Below are 21,812 nucleotides of genomic sequence, written 5' to 3' on the forward strand. Positions count from 1 at the left end.
AGTGAGGCAGGAAAAAAGGTTAATCAAGCATCTAGCTTTTCTCCTTACAAATGCGAGCAGACCCGATGTATATTTCCAGTAATTTATGCTTTATTTCAAATTTCCACATTTACAGTTTCCACTTTTTATCCTCAATAAATTGAAAGAATCACGATGTAGGGGACTCTATCTGACATGCAAACATGGCTAACTTGGCGCCCTCCAATGGGTGAGTTTTACTGATTCTCAGCAAGGCTATCACAAAGAGTACTTTACACTAACAAAGCATGGCAGGAAAGAGCAATAAAAAAAAAATAGACAGATCTTGCCCAAAGCACATCAGCAAATATTTCTAGCCTGAAAGAAAAGAGCCTCAAATTATTTATAGTAACGGATACATATGGAGCCTAAATTCCTTCCCAGCCCAAATTGAGCACGATGCTAGCAGGGCTCAGCAGCAACAACAGCCCCAGGACGAATCTAGTCTCCCCACATAACTGAAGTCCCTCAGGCCTTGACATCCTCCCTAAAGTGTGGTGCCCAGAATTGAACACAGTACTCCAGCTCAGGCCTAACCAGTGTTTCATTTTACTGCAACAACTTGAATTTATATAGCGCCTTTAATGTAGTAAAACATTGTATTGTAAGACAAAAAAATTTGACATCGAGCCACATAAGGATAAATTAGGACAGGTGACCAAAAGCTTGGTCAAAGAGATAGGTTTTAAGGAGCGTCTTAAAGGAGGAAAGAGAGGTAGCGAGGAGGAGAGGTTTAGGATGGGAATTCCAGAGCTTAGGGCCTAGGCAACAGAAGACACGGCCACCAAAGGTTGAGCAATTATAAGGATGTTCTTGCCATGGAGGGAGTGCAGCGAAGATTCACCAGACTGACACCTGGGATGGCAGGAATGATGTATGAAGAGAGATTGGGTCGATTAGGCTTATATTCGCTAGAGTTTAGAAGAATGAGAGGGGATCTCATTGAAACTTATAAAATTCTAACAGGACTAGACAAACTAGATGCAGGAAGGATGTTCCCGATGGCGGGGGAGTCCAGAACCAGGGGTCACAGTCTAAGGATAAGGGGTAAGCCATTTAGGACTGAGATGAGGAGGAATTTCTTCCCCCAGAGAGTGGTGAACCTGTGGAATTCTCTACCACAAAAGGCAGTTGAGGCCAATTCATTAAATATATTCAAGAAGGAGTTAGATATATTTCTTAAGGCTAAGGGGATCAAGGGATATGGGGAGAAAGCAGGGGCAGGGTACTGAATTTGGATGATCAGCCATGATCTCATTGAATGGCGGAGCAGGCTCGAGGGGCCGAATGGCCTACTCCTGCTCCTATCTTCTAATCAGGGATGCTCAAGAGGGCTGAATTAGAGAAGTGCAGATATTTGGGGGGGGGGGTGTTGTGGGGCTGAAGGAGATTACACAGATAGGAAGGGGTGAGGCCATGGAGGGATTTGAAAACAAGGATGAGAATTTTGAAATCGAGACGCTGTGGCGACACGCCACCATTGGACATAATCCGCTCACGGCGGCATGGACAGTTTATGCAGGCGCACTGCCGGCAGCAACCGCCCCCAGCCGGGGGCCCTTTCCTCCGGCAACTTGTTTCCCACAGGGACAGGCTGCCGGGAGCACTTCCTGTCTGGGGAGTATTTAAGTGGTTGTGCGGGCTTTTCAAGCTCTCTCTTTGCCATGATGTAGATTAAAGCAGTTGTGTTTCACCAACTCTGGTCTTGACTCCCACGTTTGCCGCGGTATCTCAACACTGGTGACCCCGACGCTCAGGACGAATCCTAAGCTAGTATGGCGGATACAAACGCAGTCACGGTTAAACTACCGGACTTTTGGGAGAACCTGGCCGAGGCCTGGTTCGTTCAAGCCGAGTCCAGATTCCGGCTGAGAAGCATTACAGTCGACGCCACGAAGTACGACTACCTCGTCGCCTCTCTCACCTACGCCACAGTTCCCAAGGTTTGGGCAGCGCTGCAGGATCCACCAGTGGAAGGCAAGTACGAACATCTGAAGGCCGCGCTTCTTAAAAAATTTCAGGCGCCCTCTTACCAGCGCAACTGCCAACTCCTCGACCTCCCAGGCCTTGGTGATGCTTCACCATCAGACCTGCTTTCCCACATGCTGTCCCTCTCGGACGACAAAAACCCCGGCGCCCTCTTTCGCACGCTTTTCATTCGGCAGCTCCCCGCCGGCATCCGCCCACTCATTGTGGAGTCTGGCTCCACGGACCTGAATGAGATAGCCGAAAAGGCCGACCGGCTGCTCTCCACGCAGACTGCCCGCGACGTCGCGCCCGACCTCACGGCAACGACCACGCGGTCTCCCCGGCCCACTAGGCCCGACTGTCCTTCCACTCCGGGTCACTGCTACTACCACACCCGTTTTGGCACTAGGGCCCAATGCTGCACGCCACCGTGCACTTTCAAACCCCCCCCCCACCGCACCGGCCCCCATGATGGCCGCGGGGCAAAAGGAGCCCCTACTGTATGTCACTGACGACAGCACCAACCGCCGATTTCTGTGCGACACAGGAGCCCAGCACAGCATCACCCCCGCCTCCGCCCTCGAAATCCAACACGGCGCACAGGGTATCACGCTAGCCGCAGCCAATGGCTCTGACATCCGCACATATGGCACCCGCATGGTCACGCTCGACCTCGCAGGCCGCCGCTACTGCTGGGAGTTCCTCACAGCCAAGGTCCTCTGCCCACTCCTCGGCGCCGACTTCCTACGCGCCCACGGCCTCCTTGTCGACATTCCGAAGCACCGCCTCGTCGACATCAACACTATGGCCCCCATCCCTGGCGCATTCACCCCGGCCCGTTCAGCCGGCCTGACGACCTACTGCCTCGCCAGAGCCACGGACGACTACTCGGCACTTCTAGCCGAGTTTCCCGCCCTCACCAACCCGACCTTTTCGGCCAAAGCCGCCAAACACGGTGTGGAGCACTATATCCCCACCACCACCCGCAGACTCAACCCGGCCAAGCTGGAAATCGCGCGGGCCAAGTTCACCACCATGAAGCAACTCGGCATCATCCGCCGCTCCAGCAGCCCTTGGGCCTCACCCCTCCACATCGCCCCCAAGCCCGGCGGAAGCTGGCGCCCCTGCGGGGACTACCGCCGCCTCAACGACGCCACCACCCCCGACCGATACCCGGTGCCGCACATCCAGGACTTCTCGGCCCGACTGGCCAGACGAACCGTCTTTTCCAAGGTCGATCTGGTGCGCGGTTACCACCAAGTCCCCGTACACCCCGCGGACATCCCCAAAACAGCCGTCATCACCCCATTCGGCCTGTTCGAGTTCCTGAGAATGCCCTTCGGCCTCAAGAATGCAGCCCAGGCTTTCCAGCGCCTTATGGACTCAGTCCTCCGGGACCTGAACTTCCTATTCGTCTATCTAGACGACATTCTCATGGCCAGCTCCTCCCAACAGGAACACCTCGAACACCTTCGCATCCTGTTCGGGCGCCTAGCCCAACACGGGCTCATCCTCAGCCCGGCGAAGTGCCAATTCGGCCTAGCCGAGATCGATTTTCTCGGCCACCACATCACCCCTGCTGGGGCCGTCCCCCTGCCCAACAAGGTGCAGGCCGTCCAGCAATTCCCCCGCCCCAAAACCATCAAGGGCCTCCAGGAGTTCCTCGGGATGGTGAACTTCTACAACAGGTTCATCCCCAGAGCAGCAGCCCTCATGAAGCCCCTATACGACTCCCTCCGAGGTAAATCCGGCAAGATGGCCGTAGCCTGGACCACTGACACGTCAGCCGCCTTCGACGCCACCAAAAACGCGCTCGCCGACGCCACCCTGCTCGCGCACCCGAGGGCCGATGCCCGGGCCGCGCTCACCACCAAAGCCTCCGACCACGCGGTCGGAGCCGTGTTCGAGCAGTGGGTCAATGGCGCGTGGCAGCCACTTGCCTTCTACAGCCGCCAACTGCGCCCCCCGGAGGTCAAATACTCTGCTTTCGACCGCGAGCTCCTCGCGCTCCACCTGTCGGTCCGCCATTTCAGGTTCCTCCTGGAGGGCCGTCCCTTTACCGCGCACGTGGACCACAAGCCACTCACATACGCGATGGCCAAGCACACCGAACCCTGGTCCGCTAGGCAGCAACGCCAGCTCGCGGCCGTGTCCGAGTTTACCACGGACATCCAGCACGTCTCCGGTAGAGACAACGTTGTCGCCGACTGCCTTTCCCGTCCCGCCATCTGCGCGAATCACCTCGCGGTCGACTACGCGCAACTAGCAGCGGCCCAGCTAACGGACCCAGACCTCCTCTCGGCGGCTACCAGCCTGCCAGGGTCGCACACGGGCCCGAAGTCACGGCAGTCACTTGCGACGTCTCACTCGGCCAACCCAGGCCGGTCGTCCCTGCAACCTGGCGCCGCCGCATCTTCGACGCGCTCCACGGGCTCTCCCATCCGGGTTCCCGCGCATCCGTCAAACTCCTCTCCCAGCGCTTCGTCTGGCGCGGCCTCAGCAAAGATGTTCGGACTTGGGCCACCTCCTGCCTCGCCTGCCAACGGGCTAAGGTACAGCTGCACACAAAAGCACCCCTGGGAGACTTCGAGGTACCCAGCCGCCGCTTCGACCACGTACACATCGACATCGCCGGTCCTCTGCCGCCATCGCAAAGCCAAACTTACCTCCTCACGATGGTCGACCGCTACACACGCTGGCCTGAGGCAGTGCCGCTGACCTCCACCACCACAGCCGACATCACCAGGGCGTTCGTTAACACCTGGGTCGCGAGGTTCGGCGTACCGGCCGACATAACCTCTGACAGAGGCGCCCAGTTCACCTCCGAACTCTGGACGGCCACAGCACGCAACCTCGGGGTGACGCTCCACCAAACCACGGCGTACCACCCGCAGGCCAACGGGCTTTGTGAATGCTTCCACAGGTCACTCAAGGCCTCACTCCGCGCCGGCCTGCAGGACAGTACCTGGACTGACCGCCTACCGTGGGTGCTACTAGGCCTACGCACCGCGGTCAAGGAAGACCTCCAGTCCTCAGCAGCGGAGTTAGTCTACGGACAACCGCTGCGCGTACCAGGCGAATTCCTCCCGGAGGCTACCACGCCTTGGTCGGCCGAACAGCAGCGGCTCAACTCTTTCTCTTCCGCTCAACAGTTCGCCCCACTTACGGTCAACCGACACGGCGAACTCGCACCTCACGTCCCGCCAAACTTACAGCAGGCACGCTTCGTCTTCGTGCGACACGACGCGCACCGCGGACCCCTGCGACCCCCGTACGACGGACCGTACGAGGTACTACAAACCGGGGACAAGGTCTTCAAGCTGCGACTCGGCGACAGGGTCGAAACAGTCTCCATCGACCGGCTCAAACCAGCACACACAGAACCAGGGGAACAGGTCCCCGTGGCCCGACCTCCAACTAGAGGCCGTCCCGCCAGCAAGCCAGCACAGCCGGCGGCGAACCGCCCGGCCCCACCAACTAGACCGGCGACCACTCCGAGCCGCTCCGGCAGAACCATTAGATCACCGTCACGACTCGTCCACTCCTCCTAAGCGGATTCTGGGGGGAGCTCTGTGGCGACATGCCACCATTGGACATAATCCGCTCACGGCGGCACGGACAGTTTACGCAGGCGCACTGCCGGCAGCAGCCGCCCCCAGCCAGGGGCCCTTTCCTCCGGCAACTTGTTTCCCACAGGGACAGGCTGCCGGGAGCACTTCCTGTCTGGGGAGTATTTAAATGGTTGCGCGGGTTTTTCAAGTTTTTTCTTTGCCATGATGTAGATTAAAGCAGTTGTGTTTCACCAACTCTGGTCTCGACTCCCACGTTTGCCGCGGTATCTCAACAACGCTGCTTAACCGGGAGCCAATGTAGGTCAGCCAGCACGGGGTGATGGGTGAACGGGACTTGGTGCGATTTTAGCAGAACTTCCTTGCTTTTTGCACTCTATTAATAAAGCCACGTGCTTCCCCCTCCCCCCGTTAAAAAAAAGAAAACACCCTTCTGAACTTGTCCTGTGCCACATTTGCAGTGCAATATTGGCGAGTCATCCAGGCTAGGTGGCAGCACTGAGAGACAAAAATAAGTTCTTCGCCCCGCCCCCCTTTTTTTTTACAGTGACGGGCGTTGATTGGCCGCCGGCGTTGAGGCTCAGGCGTTGCTGCGATTGGTCGGACCGGTGGCGAAGGTGACGAATGAACAATGCTGTTGCTACCCACGTGACGCGAGGTCGAGAGGGAGGAAAAACAAACAGAAGCGACTGGAAGGGGTTGAGGCGACGAGAAGGCTTTGGACAAGAGAGCGAGCGCCGTGTTATTGAAATCAAAACAAGCCCCTTACACCGAGCAACTGGGTCACCCACGTCCTTTAATAATCTTTTTAAGAATATATATATATAAAGTGCTGAATTACTGACTTTATTCTCTCCTCTCAGAACCTGGCTTTAGAGGAAACAACGGATTTGTTTTCCTTTAACTTCGAGCCGCTGGGAGGGGAGGGAGGGTAGGGCAGCAGGGAGAGAAGGGGGCAGGAAATTATTCCACAGCAGCACACCCCAGCCAAGGTCCCAAAACAATATAACATCACCCCTTCGAATCCGATCCGAAAACCAATCCCGTTTCCTTCACAAACATGGCAACAGAGGCAGAGACGAAATTCAACAACTCTCCAGCAGGTACTGTGTGTGTTGTGTGTGTGAGTGAGTGAGTGAGTGAGAATTTGGCCATGGGTGGGGATTTTAATGGTTTGCATGCAGGAATTTATATATATTATATAATATTTCTAATGTGGAATAATACTCAGGATGTGCAAGGCAGAAACGCTTGGTTTGAGATTTAAAAGTTTTTTTCTTATGTTTTGTCTTTTTTTTTCTAATTGCATCTTTCGTTAAGGTGAAAATAATGGTGTTTTTTTTAAAAAGCGATGCATTGATTTTTTTTTTTAAGGTCTTGTTGCTAGCTTTCTTCAAAAGTAAATACTTGACAGTTAGGAAGTTCTAAGGGAGTCACTTTGCAGGACCACGTGCTGTGGTGGAGCCATTGGGATCCTTCGGATTTTCTCCCTTCCCCAATAGGTGTGTGTTGGTCACACTAAGAACTTGCAAATTTTTTTGGTCACCGTATTGTTTTTCTTTTAGACTTCCTGAGGATATTGATTGCGTATATTCATCTTTTTTTAACCCCTTAATCGCCTGTGCTGTTGCACGTGCTATACTTCTGTTTTAACTAACATAATTTTAACCTATAACAATAAGCTGGTAACTGTCTTCTCTCTTTTTCCCCCCCCCCCCCCCAAAAAAAAAGCCAGCTTTCATTTATTTAAAAAAAAAGTGCTTTTAAAATTTTTTTAATGATCTTTATTGCACTACCCAGGTAATTTTGCTGCTTTACATATCACTTCAGGAAGTTATGTTTATGTGGCATCTGGGAGTGAAAGTAACCATGTATTTGCATACACCAACACTTTATTACATCCCTGCATCTTGAAGAACTTTACACAATTTATTTTGAAGTGCAGTGACTGTTGAGGGGATCAGTGCAAGAGCTGTTTTACAGATAGTGAGTGACTTACTGATTTTTTTTTTGAAGTATTGATTGAGGGGACGTTTGTTCTTCAGAACAATGGGCTCTCTATTCAAATAATTTACCAAAGCTAAATCGTGCTTGACTAATCTGGAATTTTTTGAGCATGTAACTGGTAAAATAGATAAGAGAGAACCAGTGGATGTGGTGTATTTGGACTTTCAGAAGGCTTTCGATAAGGTCCCGCATAAGAGATTAGCGTGTAAAGTTAAGGCACATGGGATTGCGGGCAAGGTATTGACTTGGATAGAGAACTGGTTGGCAGACAGAAAGCAGAGTTGAATAAACGGATCTTTTTCCGAGTGGCAGGCAGTGACTAGTGGGGTACCGCAGGGATCGGTCCTAGGACCCCAGCTAGTCACAATATATATTAATGATCTAGACAAGAGAACTAGATGTAACCTCTCCAAGTTTGCAGACGAGACAAAGCTGGGTGGGCGTGTGTGCTGTGAGGAGGATGCCAAGAAACTCCAGTATGATTTGGACAGGTTGGGTGATTGGGCAGAAGCATAGCAGATGCAATATAATGTGGATAAATGTGAGGTTATCCACTTTGGTGGCAAAAACAGGAAGGCAGATTATTATCTGAATGGCAATAGATTGGGAGAAGGGGAAGTGCAACGAGACCTGGGTGTCCTTGTGCACCAGTCGCTGAAGGTAAGCATGCAGGTGCAGCAGGCGGTTAAGAAGGCAAATGGTATTTTGGCCTTCGTAGCGAGAGGGTTCGAGTACAGGAACAAGGATGTCTTGCTGCAGTTGTACAGGGCCTTGGTGAGACCACACCTTGAGTATTGTGTGCAGTTTTGGTTGCCTTATCTGAGGAAGGATGTTCTTGCCATGGAGGGAGTGCAGCGAAGATTCACCAGGCTGATACCTGGGATGGCAGGAATGACGTATGAAGAGAGATTGGGTTGATTGGGCTTATACTCGCTGGAGTTCAGAAGAATGAGAGGGATCTCATTGAAACTCATAAAATTCTAACAGGACTGGACAGACTAGATGCAGGAAGGATATTCCCGATGGCGGGGGAGTCCAGAACCAGGGGTCACAGTCTAAGGATAAGGGGTAAGCCATTTAGGACAGATGAGGAATTTCTTCACCCAGAGAGTGGTGAACCTGTGGAATTCTCTACCACAGAAGGCAGTAGAGGCCAATTCACTAAATATATTCAAGAAGGAGTTAGATATATTTCTTAAGGCTAAAGGGATCAAGGGATATGGGGAGAAGGCAGGGACAGGGTACTGAGTTTGGATGATCAGCCATGATCTCATTGAATGGCGGAGCAGGCTCGAGGGGCCGAATGACCTACCCCTGCTCCTATCTTCTATGTTTCAAATAATGCCATGGGGTCTTTAACGTCCCCCTCAACCACTGGACTAGGTAAACTGGGCCACAGTTTAACATCTCATGTGAATTACCCCCAACCATGCAGCATGACCTCAGCAATGCATGGTAATGTTAGCCCAGGTCCTGGAGTTGGGCTTGAATCCACAACTATCTGAACCAGGCTGCCACTTGCATCAGTGCTACAATTGAACTGTGATTCCGCTGTTGAGTAAACTGTATTTGGAAACATTTTTAAATGCCTGTTGCCGTAACATTTTTGATGTGATTGGATGCAGCAGACCATATCAGTGTTGTGCACCTGCAGTCCTTATTTCCCAGCAAGTGTGTGATAGCGACACTGTTGTTATGTTTGTCACTGCTGGACGAAAGGTGGGGCTAATTGGGGCTGAGGGATGGATCTCGTAGCCATTTTATAAAATGTGGGACAGCGAATCTTTTAAAGCTAATTTGATTCTTGTTCTATGACAGAGAGAGTAATGTTTGTGGTCACTCTCTTGACCCTTCCTTTGCATTGTCAGTCTGCTCGTCTGACATCCAGTCCAGGATGGGCCACATTTTCTCCAGTTAAACATTGGGAAGCCCAAAGCCATAATCTTCAGCCCCCGCATTCCCCACCCCCCCGCCCACAGACGCGACTATTCTAGTGATCTTCTGGCTGGTCTCTCCGCTTCCACCCTCCATAAACTTAAGCTCATCCAAAATTCTGCGCGTATCCTAGTTTGCACCAAGTCCCATTCACCCATCACCCCTGTGCTTGCTGACGTACATTATACCCTAGTCCACCAAGACCTCAAAGTTAAAATTCTCATCCCCTTGTTTAGATCCCTTTGTGGCCTCGCCTCTCCCCATCTCTATAACCTATTGCAGCCCTACAACCCTCTGTTCCTCTTCAGCATACTCCACTACCCTCGCCCCACCATTGGCGGCTGAGCTTTTAGCAGTCTAAGTCCAAAGTTCTGGAATTTCCTTTCTAAACTTTTCTGCTTCTTCGCCTCCGCCTTTTAAGATGCTCCTTTAAAACCCACCTCTTTGACCAAGCTTTTAGTCACTCCTAATATTTCCTCCTTTGCCTCTGTGTCCATTTTTGTCTGATTACGCTTCTGTGAAACACCTTTAGGACATTTTCTGCGTTAAAACTGCTATATAAATGCAAGTTGTCTCATTTGTGGGCAATTTGAAATTTCTCCAAGTCTCCGCTGAATATTGTCATTTATTTCTTTTTACAAAAGACGTGGTCTCTACCTGTGCGGTACAGGTTGATCCATGGCAGTATTGAATAGAATCATGGAGAATCATAGAATGGTTAGAGCACAGAAGGCGGCCATTCAGCCCGTCGAGCCCGTGCCGGCTCTCTGCAGGAGCACTTCAACGAGTCCCACTCCCCCGCCCTTTCCCCGTAGCCCTGCAATTTTTTTTCCTTCAGATACTTATCCAATTCCCTTATGAAAGCCACGATCGAGTCTGCCTCCACCACCCTTTCAGGCAGTGCATTCAGGATCCTAACCACACTTTTAAAAAAAAAAAAAAAAAAAAAAATTCCTCATGTCGTCTTTGGTTCTTTTGCCAATCACCTTAAATCTGTGTCCTCTGGTTCTTGACCCTTCCACCACTGGGAACAGTTTCTCTCTACTCTGTCTAGACCCCTCCATGATTTTGAATCATGAGAGGGCCTCTCTTACCTGATTTTGCTTCAGTATGTTGCTTGCACCAGTTGCTACCTGAAATTAATTGGAGATTAACATCACCAGGTTAATGAATATCACAACTTTGATCAGCTTTCTCACTAACCTCCAGTAGAACTCAGTCAGAGCCTGAGGTTTTTCAACTCCCTCACGTTGTTGGGCTTGGTGACTTCTATGCGAGGAGATCCCAACAATACACACTGTTTAAACATCAGCAAAGATCAAAATAAATGTTGGAAATCATTTTACGAGGGAGGTAAAGATGTCATTCACTTTTCAATGCCCAGTTGTATTTTTGTCTCGTGGTTTTCTTGTCTCCTTGTGAACCCGGAAATCCAACAGAGGACATGTGGATTTCAGTGGACATCTCCAACAATCGGAGAAGAGGGTTATAGTGCAGAGTGTATGTTGTCTCCTGCTTGTTTAGTTTCTCTTCCCCCTCTCTCTAATCTTTCTAACTTCCTGTCAATGAAGCACTTTGTCTTTTCTACCAATCTGCAGCACAGTGCATGATTCACTCTGTCTAAGTAGTGAAGATTCGTGTTGCAACACGTTTTTAGAAATAGCGTATGGCTTTCTTGTATTCTCAGCCAGGGAAGATAATTGCTTTGTCAGCTCTTCAAAGGATTGTTACCGAACAGGTCCCTATAGTGACTGTAACCTAGGGATTTCACTTCACTTTATAAGCCTGTGAAATGTCTGCGCTTGAAAATCTATTAACTAACTCGGCAAAATGTTCTTATCTGTGGCTGGCATTCCAATTGGAGCCACCATTTATTTCCCTGTTTCAGCCTGCTGTTCCAAACTGACACGTGCTTCCACTCTACACTACCACTCGTGAGATCAGCTTCAAAGCTATTCTTATGGTTATAAAAGTTGCTGGAAAAATTCTCAATGGGGATGATTTCCTGTCTTCATTTGGTTTAGAATCTTCAATAGCCTTTTATTGAGACAAAATGTAGTAGTAGTGGTGGTGGTGTTGTAGTGTTAGTGTTCAGATCACAATAACATGCAGACTTAGCCAACTCTTGTTGGCCGGAGACCACATTTTATGTATCCTGATTGGCTGTTGCACACGAGCTGTTTTGCATACTTCAAACCACTACTCTGAACTGTCCAAATAAGAACTCTGCTTGACTCTCAACTGGCTAAGATTCCAATTCCACCATAAAATTGGATACGAAAAAAGCTAATGATTTTATTTTTTAAGGCTTGGGTTTTAATTTTTTAAAAATAGTTTGAGGATTAGCATTTATTTAGCTTAGAGTTTATAAAGGAGCATGCTTTTTCTGGATTGGGCCTCCACATCACTGAAGCAGTTAAAAAGCAATTTAGATTATGCACTGGGCAGTCTTGACATGTCTGTCCGTCTTTTCCAAAATGCTGTTTCTTTTTCCCCCTTTTCTGCCCTATCTCTGAAAGTGCTGGGTCTGAGGTACAGTTCCACAAGCACCATTCTTCACATGTATCTAGGCGGAGAGCATCAACAAACTATTCAGTAATGTGTAAAATACTCCTGTGCAGCACCTTGGGACGTTTTACTACGTTAAAGATGCTATTTAAATACTTGTGGTTGTGGTGGCCATGACAGCCAAGCCTAATCCTGGCCTGTCAAAGACCTTCCAGCAAGTCCTACTGGATAGTGAATAACAGAACACTGCCTTTTTTTCATCACCTCCTCCCTATCCATCGCACAATGGCACTGAGGTCAATTATCTCCACCCCCATGAGTCTGTTCCTTCTGAAAGGCAAGCTGAGATCATGAACTCACTATGGAGTTTTGTGGATGTGAATTTGTTGTACAAAACACTTTGACATCCTTAAACAAAATGTAATCTTCTGGGCCTGACTTTCACGGTCTAAACGGCTCATTGGATGCAGTTACCAACTGAGCAATCAAGCGATGGTCACTTCTGGCATTTTTCAAATAAAAAGTTGACTGTAGAACCTTAGTCACTGCACACTGGGGAGCTTTACAATTCTATGGTTCTGTTCCAGTGCCTTCATGATTGGCAACACTCCTGATTTCAGGAGCAAGTTCTCCATAAATATGTTTGTGAAAATTCAGGTCTCCAACCAGCAGTTTTAATGGATATAAAATGTAAAAAGTGGAGCTATGATGGACTAATATGTGTGCAAGTATCTTCCTTAACAGTGATTCAGTGGAATACATTTTATACTTTTAAATTCTAAATTGAATTTACTAGTACGCAGTTACAAGTCATTTTCTGACCATGTGAACCTTTCTTTCATATGGCACTAGCTATCTTAATATTTTTAAGCTAACTTTCTTGTCTTTGTGTTTTTCCTCTTGGTCTTTTTTACCCTTCTTCTCCCCCCCCCCCCCCCCCCCCCCCCAACACACATACACACTAGAGCCATTCTGTGATTGACTGCGGTACTCTTCCTCCTGAAAGTCAAGCTGAGACTGAACTCTATGTTCGTGAATTTGCAATTTTTGTTCAGCAATCAGCATGCTTTTAAATTGATAGAACAAAAGTAATTATTCTGGTCTAGCATTTTAATTAATATGATAAATAATTGTTGGGCTGTGTTTCTTTTAGTACCGTGTTTTATACTAGTTATTGAAGGTCTGACCTGAGTTTGCCCATTTCAAACCTACCAAAGCTTTATTGCCATAGTTAGACTATGCATTTGGTGTCTGTGACACATTAGCATTGCCAAACATGCAGTGTAGTGCCACTGATTTCCTTAGTACCAGGGAGACAGCCTGAAAAATGTTAAACCTAAAAGTTTGACAGAATACGGGCCCATATAATAGCTCGCTGTCGTTCGAAATATCACCAGCAGTTATGGAGCAGAGCTTCAAGCATGCTTTGAGTGAATGATGCAAGCAGGTAGTCAAGATGAAACTCTCTGAATACATCACTGTTAAATACGTTCATGCTCCCGGTTTAATTGATGATGTATAACTGGAGCAGATAAACCTACGTATGGGGTAAGTTGTGTGTATAGGTGCTCGAGCTACTTGTCATATTTTCATCCTGCATTGTCTGTTGCATGTGTGTGGTTTTAATTGAGAAGCCAAAGTGAAAGGCAAAGGCTCATTAGTTTAGAATGCTGCCAAGGTTGAATAGGGTAAGAGCAGCTAAGTAGATGGGACAACATGATGACTCTTGGATTTTAAAAGCTTGAAGGTTGTTGAAGGAAAGAGTGACTGAGTTTCACTTGAGGGTTTTTGTTGGGGGGGGGGGGGGGTGGTGGGGGTGAATGAGCGAGTATAAGATTGTGCGATGAGTTTTGATTTCAACACAATGAACGTGGATAAAGATGGAATAAGGGTGGCCTATTTCAAGCTTAGAAAGAATGAGCGAAAAGATCACAAGCATTGACCATAGTACCAATATACAGGAAACTTTGTGATATCCGGCACCGACGGGACCGAGCTGTTGCCGATCTATCAAAACTGCTGGACAAACCAACGCTAATTCTGAAGGATACGGAGGTTTTCATCTCCATATCTGACAACAAACACTGCTTAGCAACAGCTTCTAAACAGTCGGCCCGTACCTTGGAAGCGTCTCTGTAGCTTAGCAACAGCTTCAGAGAGACTTTCCAGAGCCTGACTGTTGAAAACAAACCCACGAGAAGAAAGAAAACAAACCCACGAGAAGAAAAAAAACCTAACAAAACGGCTCCTGATTTCTGCCGGTGGATCGAGGTTTCCGGACATACAACCTCCAGATAAACCAAAGTTTCCTGTAATGAAGAAAGATGAGAAGAGTCCTGATGGAGAGAGGCTGCAAGTGAAAGAGGGGTTGCCTATCAGATGATGGGCTTTTTTAGTATCCTGTTTGCGTGTACAAATTTTTTTTAAATGTGCATATATATGTACTTAATAATTGTTTTCTCCTAAGGCAGCTCCATTGGCAGTGAGATATAGAGAAGGCTTCTGATTGATTTGTATACTTGGCTTCAGTATTAAGCTGTCAAATACTAATCATTCTAAGCAGTTTACTTTTAGTAGGAAAGGTATGTATCAACAACAACTTGCATTTATATAGTGCCTTTAACGTAGGAAAATGTCCCAAGGTGCGTCACAGAAGCGTAATCGGACAGGAGGGGTGACTAATCGCTTGGTCAAAGAGGTAAGTTATAAGGAGGAGAGGGAGAGATGGAGTATAGTGAAGAAGAGCAAAGTTTGTAATACACTTTCATGCTACTTCTTAAAATGGAAGGATGACAGTTGCAGAACCTCTCGGGGCAAAGTTATACTCTAGTACTTGACGATGGCCTAAGTACTATTTACATATAACGCAAATCCTAAGAGTTTGATATTTCATTTTTAGTAAAAATAATAAATCGCCCTTCTAAGCAGTCTATGCACCAGCTGTTTTTGATATTTTTTCCCTTGTAGGTGCTTTGTGATTTCTCTTTTAGACAGAAGACCAGGTGAATAGCTTGTACACTAGTTTGTAGACAGTATCTGTGTGTGTGTGTGTGATGTAGCTCACAGCGGATCTGCATGCTGAAGGCCAGTGTGTCACTTTTATTCTATGCTGAGATTCACTTGTCACAGGTGTTGCGGGTGAAGGTGTCAGCTGCTACTGGTGTTAATTGTTTTTCTGTTGTGCTAGTCTCCGCCTTAAAAAGTACACTTTATATTGTACTTTTACTAAATGTTGAACACCGTTGTTGACTTAATGGCTCAACTTGCTCTTTCAGAACTTGACAACAGTACTAGTAACATGTTGTCTGGAGATGATCAAACTGAAGCCATTATGCTGCCAAATGAAATCAATGGGAACTGGACATCACGAGAGACGTCCATTCACGAAGCTCGGCTCAAGGCCAAAGCCAAGAGACGCTTGAGGAAGAACTCGTCTCGGGATTCTGGACGAGGCGATTCTCTCAGTGATAATGGGGAGAGTAGTCGGAGTATTATTCCCACCAGTCCGAAGGGAAAAATGTTGGACAGGAAGTCACGGATGGGGAAAGGAAGAGGACTGCCCAAGAAAGGCAAGTACTTGAGGTTTTATTTTGGAACTGATTAACATTCAAGGATGTACTTTCTATACAGAACATTTTGAGGAGGAAGATGTGGGTTGAACACTGAGGTAAAGTCTTGCAATATATTTTCCAAGAACAACAATTTTCAGGAAAATAACAGGCTATTAAGCCCAATGGTGTCTTTTGATCCTGCCAGATCTTGCAGTCTGCACTCCCCTTTTGTTACTTGCTTCAGTGGCCTTGCTTGGTAACATTATCCAGAATTCTGGTACCCTAGTTCCGCATGACTTCCCTTCTTACTCTTTTAACTTGTATCCCTTGGTATTTAGGACTTTCATCCTGGTGAACAATTTGCGTGGATCCCTTTAATTGCTTCCTTTCATAATGTCATTTTGTCTTCAGCTTTTCCAACGAGAGCTTTACTTTCTTAACCTTTCCTCATACCTGAAGTTACTGGTGCCTAGAATCACCTTGATTACTTGCCTTTAAAGCATCTCGAGGGCAACAATATCCTTCCTGTGATTTAGATTACCAGAAAGCTACACATTAGCTGGGGTGTGATGCAGCACCTTGTACATCAACCATCCAAACTCTCTCTCTAGGTTTGTACTTTCCCTCTGCTATTTACCCTTTTACTTTAGCCAAGTACAGTCGTGGGATGATGGTTGTGACAAAAGAAAGTGGTTTTTCTCTGAGATTTAGTTTTGTATTGGCTTCTTTAATTCTGCCATGCTATATAAGGAGTTAAAATTCAGCTTCATTCACAGAAATTATGCCCCAGTTTAATGGGATACAATGTTGCAGCAATTATTTGTTTGGCTACTGCTCAGTTTGCTTCAGGGAGGAGCCAGGCTACTTAATTCAAATAACACATGTTTCTGGTAGTTTTTTTTGAAGTGAACAGACAGTTTAAATGATTGCTTCAAAGGGTTTTATCAGCTTGCCTCGTTTCTGATCTTGGGCTTTCAAAGATTCCTTAATTGGCGATAGTATAAAAAGTACAATCAAGTCTAAATGTGAATAAACATGTAGTTTGGTATAGGTTGCAGTTTCTTTGTATTGTGAGAAGCTAGCTAAGCTTAACCACTTCTGCAAATATGTTGTTATACTATTTACTTATTTGTTTACTATTTTAATAAGTTTGGAAGGTATGCGATTCTCTTCCATATCATTTGGTACATCTCTTGTAACCTCTTTCCAACGGTGACCGTTCCAATTTATGGCTCCTGTTTTTAATCCAACTATGCAGTGCACTTCTTTAACTCCTATTCCATGGCTTCCTACTTCTTAATTGTGTTTGTGGGACCTGTCTATATAGGAAGAGGCGCAGCCATAGAGGTACTTGTAGCTGATCAAAGGGACTTTGGCTCCCTGTTCCCCAGTGCAAGTTGGCGAGGATGGGGATGATGAGGGAGAGTGGGTTAAGACGTGGACAGTGGAAGTAGAACTTGGGAGTTTGGTAAGGAGAGCACTGGAGTAATTGAGTCAGGAAGTGACAGTCATGGGTTAAGGATTTCAGCAGTGCAACCTATTACAGAAAGTTTTTTTAAAGATGAATTGAGTACCTTATGCCCTTTATGCAGCCCATTTTGGATGAACTCCTGGTTGATTAATCCTGTAATGAATGCCTGCTCTGATGCTGGCTACAGAATGACTGGCTAGAACTGATGTCATTGCTGGGCCTTGGCAGGAATTGTATCTACAGGAAATTGTGGCATTTCATGATTCTTTTCAGCAGGCCTTTAGGGAACTGCAGTTTGCTTTGTAAATAGCCCAGGTCAAAATCATCTCCTGCTGTCTCCTTTAATGCTGTGCAGAATTCAAGTGCACTGGAGGAGTTAGAAGATTGATATTGACAGAAATTATGCCCCAGCTTAACAGGATACAGGGTTTTTGAGAGTAAAAGCTTTTCATGCCTGAGGTTGGGGCTGTGCACTCGGCCTGATCGAGCTTCCATAACTGATATGAAATTTGGTTTACACTGGCCCATTTATATTGTAGAAACTCATCTTATTGCATTTGACAGATTTTCTCTGTTTATGTTGCACAGTGGATTTGGCAACCCCAGCGCAGTGTGTGCAGATGATCCAAGTTTGCAAATTTACTGTTCTGGCTGAGTGTAGACCTCCCCAGAATTGGAGATATTTTATTGCTGGCTGGTATCGGCAGCCTGCGAACTCGGCCTGCTTGTGGCCAGTATAAAGTGGCTTACTCAATGTCGAGTGGCACCAGGAAGAGCTTTGCTTTCAGAGGTGATGAACCTGGTGTTTCCTGCTTCTGAAAACATTTACACCACCTCATTTACATTATAGTGCTTCCTTCCGAGGCAGTTGCTTTAATCTAACTGGACTATTAGCTACACTGTAATTTGATACTAACGGATGTCGTGGGTAAAATATGTTATTATGGACATGTATTTTCCATTTTGGTCACCCGTACTAAAAGTATGGATGGTCTCATAAGTGAGCTGCCTATTGTCGGCAGTTACCAGCGAATCCAGAAATTATGTATCTGGTTGCCAAGATGCTCACAGCTAATATTTATTTTCAAACTGAATTTGTAAGTGGGGAGGGGTGTCCATGCTGGGGAATATCTTCACCTTTTGCATCCACTATCCACATCAAGTGCAGCATAAGTTACGTACAGGCTAAAAGCTATCTGCTCTTAGCGAACCTTGAACCGCAGTCTTGATTGTAACCCCAGAATGCCGTCTGCTGCATCAGTGAGACATTTCTAGTTACCTCATCAGTCATCCGTGTACTTTTTATGATTATGGGTTGATGTTTTGTGGACTTTAAACCAATTAGAAACTCTGTTGAGCTGGCTCTTGTGTATTTTGCTGAGATTGTGGATAGGAATAATCTCACTCTGAAAGTGCAATGAGCATTGATCTGGGGGGGGGAGGGGGAGGAGGAGGAGGAGGAGAAGGGAAGTAAGTGGAGACATTTAAGTTGCAGTATGTTAATGTGATGGGATGTAGGTTTGCGTCTGTGATTTCCTACATGGTGAGTTCATGATTGCAGTTGAGGGTGCGTGGAAGCAAGATGCTTCTTGGAAGGAGGGAAATAAATGTTTGAATGCAGCTCGCTGTCCCGTTGAACGGGGGAGTTAGTGATGTGTACGTTCCAGGATTTGTAGTTGACCAATTTGTGGACCTTGGCCTTAATTATTGGGAGTGGCTTTTAGAAATTGGATGGTTGGGCAGAGAATCGCTGCCCATAAACCACCTCTTTGTATACCTAGTTACTGCAGCTGTCACACTGTCTGAAAAATGCACAGTTCATGACCAGTGTATAAATACAGCCAAGAAGATCACGGAAATTTGAAAAGTGACTTGTGAAGGCCATACCAACCAGTGAGGTAAGATAACACCAATTCTGGTGAAATACTCTGCTCCAGAGGGTTACCCACAGATCCTTGTAAACATCGTTCAATTTTTTTAATCTGCTGTAAAACAATGTAAAGGATTCCTATAATGTCAAAAACATACAGGAGTGCATTTATTCATTCATGGTAGTAATTGTGTGTTGTTGCAGGAGTCATATTGGTACAACCAGTGTACTAACCCTGCACTAGTGAGATAGGGGTCAAATAGCCATGATCTCGCAGGGAAGTGGAGCTCAATTGGAAATTCTGTTCGTAAACATGTTTACAGTTGTACAGGATATAACTTGATGTGGTATGAAAATAAGACAGCGCCTACTATTTTTTGGAACACATGTACAACTATAGCGCGAGCTCTACTGAATAAAGTGCAGTTGGGATGGGAGGGAATGTTCACATTGGATGGCAGTTACTATAATTTGTTTGACATCAACTGTCACTTCAGTCAGCACTCTGTAGGCGCCATGGATCAGAATTATTTCTAATTAGGTTTTCTTTTACCATGCCCCAGATTACAGTTCTGAAACCCAAATATGGTATTTGTACCACTTTAAAAAAAAAAAAAAAAATTGTTAGCAAGAAGGCTTGTATAAACTTGTGATGGTTTTAAATTATTCAACATTCAAATTCCATTGGTAGGTGGAGCAGGAGGTAAAGGTGTCTGGGGGACACCCGGTGAAGTGTATGATCTGGAGGAGGTGGATATCCGAGATCCCAATTATGATGAAGATCAGGTGAGTGAATGTTAAGCACCAGACAGTGAATGGTTTTTTTAAGCCTTGGTTGGTAGCATAGCTTGGCAATAACCTATTTAATTTTATTTGTTCCTCTTATTTTTCAAACTTAATTTTTTAATGGCCAACAAAGGAATAATGTATTTTGTAGGATAATAAATTGAAATATTTTGCGTAGTTGGTCAGATTGAAACAGATCTCCAGAAGTACACCTTCCTTCCTTGCTTTGGGACACGGATAACGTCAATATTTTTTCCCCATAGCAGATGCTCTTGTTTGGGCTGTGCTTATGATGGTTGATGGGTGACTCTCCAAAAATTGGTAGAGTTTAGAACTCGACTTACTTCAATTAGCATCCTAAATGCGACCACTTTGCTTAAGCTGTCTTTCAACCCACATATCCATCGACACTCCACAACAACTCAATAGATAAATACACTGCAAGTGTTACTGAGCTACGCAGTACCCTGTTCTGTGGTGAAATAGTTGAAATACTTCCTCACAGCTGTCAGTGGTGGGGTCACCTCCGTGCCCCCGAGCTGATCCTGATTGGCGCTTGCAGAAGTTGGGTGAAAAAAAAGAAAGACTTGTGCTTCTGTCTTTCAGGATGCCCCAGAATGTTTTCACATAGTGAATTGCTTTATAGTGTAGTCACCAATTTCTGTGTAGCAATTGTTTTACACACAGCAATGCCCCACAAAAAGCCATGAGATCCATGGCCAGTTAATCTATTTTTGGAGGTATTGGTTAAGGGAAGGCTGTTGGCCAGGACACTGGGAGAACTTCCTAATAGTGCCACGAGATCTTTGATATCCACCTCAAAATGTCTCATCCTAAGGATGGGTTCAATTTGTGGGCTTTCTTTCCACATAACACTAGACACATGTATGAGAAATCCACATTTGGGTGAAAAATTTGACGGTTGTAGGCATCCATGGAACTATACCCAAGCAGATGTCACTGCCATCAGGAGAAGAAGAGAAAAAACCTAGCCACCCACAGAACCACCAAAGTTTAAAGCAAACTGTTATCTGTTCTGTGGCTAATGCCAATTTGTGCAATGTCTCCTCTTTAATGAGTAGGTCACCATGTCGCCCTCTAGCCTCAATGTGTTCCACAGACTAACAGAAATATTCTGAATTAGGAAACTTGTTTCAGTTTGTAATAGCACTGCATAACAAGATTTTAGTTTTTTTGTAAATCTCAACAGGAGAATTGCGTGTATGAAACAGTGGTTCTACCCTTAGATGAAGGGGTTTTTCAGAAAACCGTGACTCCAATTGTGCAAGAATACTTTGAACATGGAGACACTAATGAGGTTCTGGTATGTATCCACATATTTAATTTAAATATAAGTGAGTGGAGCCATTTGGAATTGTTAAGATTCTTTACGTTTAAATGTTGTAGCTTTTTCCTACAAGTTGATTTTAAAGTGGATTAATCTATGAATTTATAAAGATTTGATCCTTGAAAGGAAGTAGTGTTAAAGAATTATTGGGTGGGAGCATGAGCGATTTGACTTTCTGCTTATTTGATTTGGTTAGAGCAAGATGCTTTTTCATTATATCTGCTCATTTGAATCACTTTATCTGTGTCCATAATAAACACTGAAAAATGTGCGTTTTTTTATAATGTTTTGTGAAGCTTGTTTATAGTTGCTGTTCTTGTATAATTGGCTTTTAGTTCAGTATTCTTAACAGGTTACATTAATACATAAGTCACTTGCAGGAAGCACCCATTTAATTAAATGCTTCATTCATAAATGAGTTTCAAAATTTTACAAATAATCATTGCATCATCACTAACCAACTGGAGGCAATAATTGCAGGCGCAAGACATGGGTCTCCGATAAATATAGGATTTAACCCCCAAAAAGGAATGTGTCAGCTTAAGTTCCATTGTCCAGTCAATTGTAGATGGTTTTCCATCTTCTGAAATTGTACACATTATCTGAACTTCTAAAATTTTTAATGCACTACTGTAAGTGTGACGGTACAGGTGTACATCTTGCACTTGCTGTTACCAGTATGATGTAGATTTTGGGTATTCTAATAAATCTTTACATCTTGCAACAGTCTCAGCACACTTCCTGTAAGTGAACCTCGAGTCCCCCCCCCCCCCACAAACTG

At 46.0% G+C, this 21,812-nt stretch overlaps 1 protein-coding gene across 2 annotated transcripts in view; it reads left to right on the forward strand.

Annotated features, from left to right (window-relative positions):
• The first annotated feature begins 6,163 nt into the window (after positions 1 to 6,163).
• pdcd4b (programmed cell death 4b) overlaps positions 6,164 to 21,812 on the forward strand; it is a 46,720-nt gene continuing 31,071 nt past the window's right edge. Inside the window, exons 1-4 of one of the 2 annotated variants that reach the window (XM_085994354.1) lie at positions 6,164 to 6,658; positions 15,281 to 15,574; positions 19,589 to 19,683; positions 20,894 to 21,007. In XM_085994354.1, the coding sequence (XP_085850480.1) occupies positions 6,616 to 6,658; positions 15,281 to 15,574; positions 19,589 to 19,683; positions 20,894 to 21,007 (546 nt within the window). In that variant the 5' untranslated portion in view covers positions 6,164 to 6,615. The remainder of the gene's footprint in view (positions 6,659 to 15,280; positions 15,575 to 19,588; positions 19,684 to 20,893; positions 21,008 to 21,812) is intronic. The other variant, XM_085994355.1, reaches the window with a different exon arrangement.

The sequence above is a fragment of the Somniosus microcephalus genome, chromosome 8 (assembly GCF_052327205.1).
Source record: "Somniosus microcephalus isolate GS21.2 chromosome 8, FLI_Smic_1.0, whole genome shotgun sequence".
NCBI lineage: Eukaryota > Metazoa > Chordata > Chondrichthyes > Squaliformes > Somniosidae > Somniosus > Somniosus microcephalus.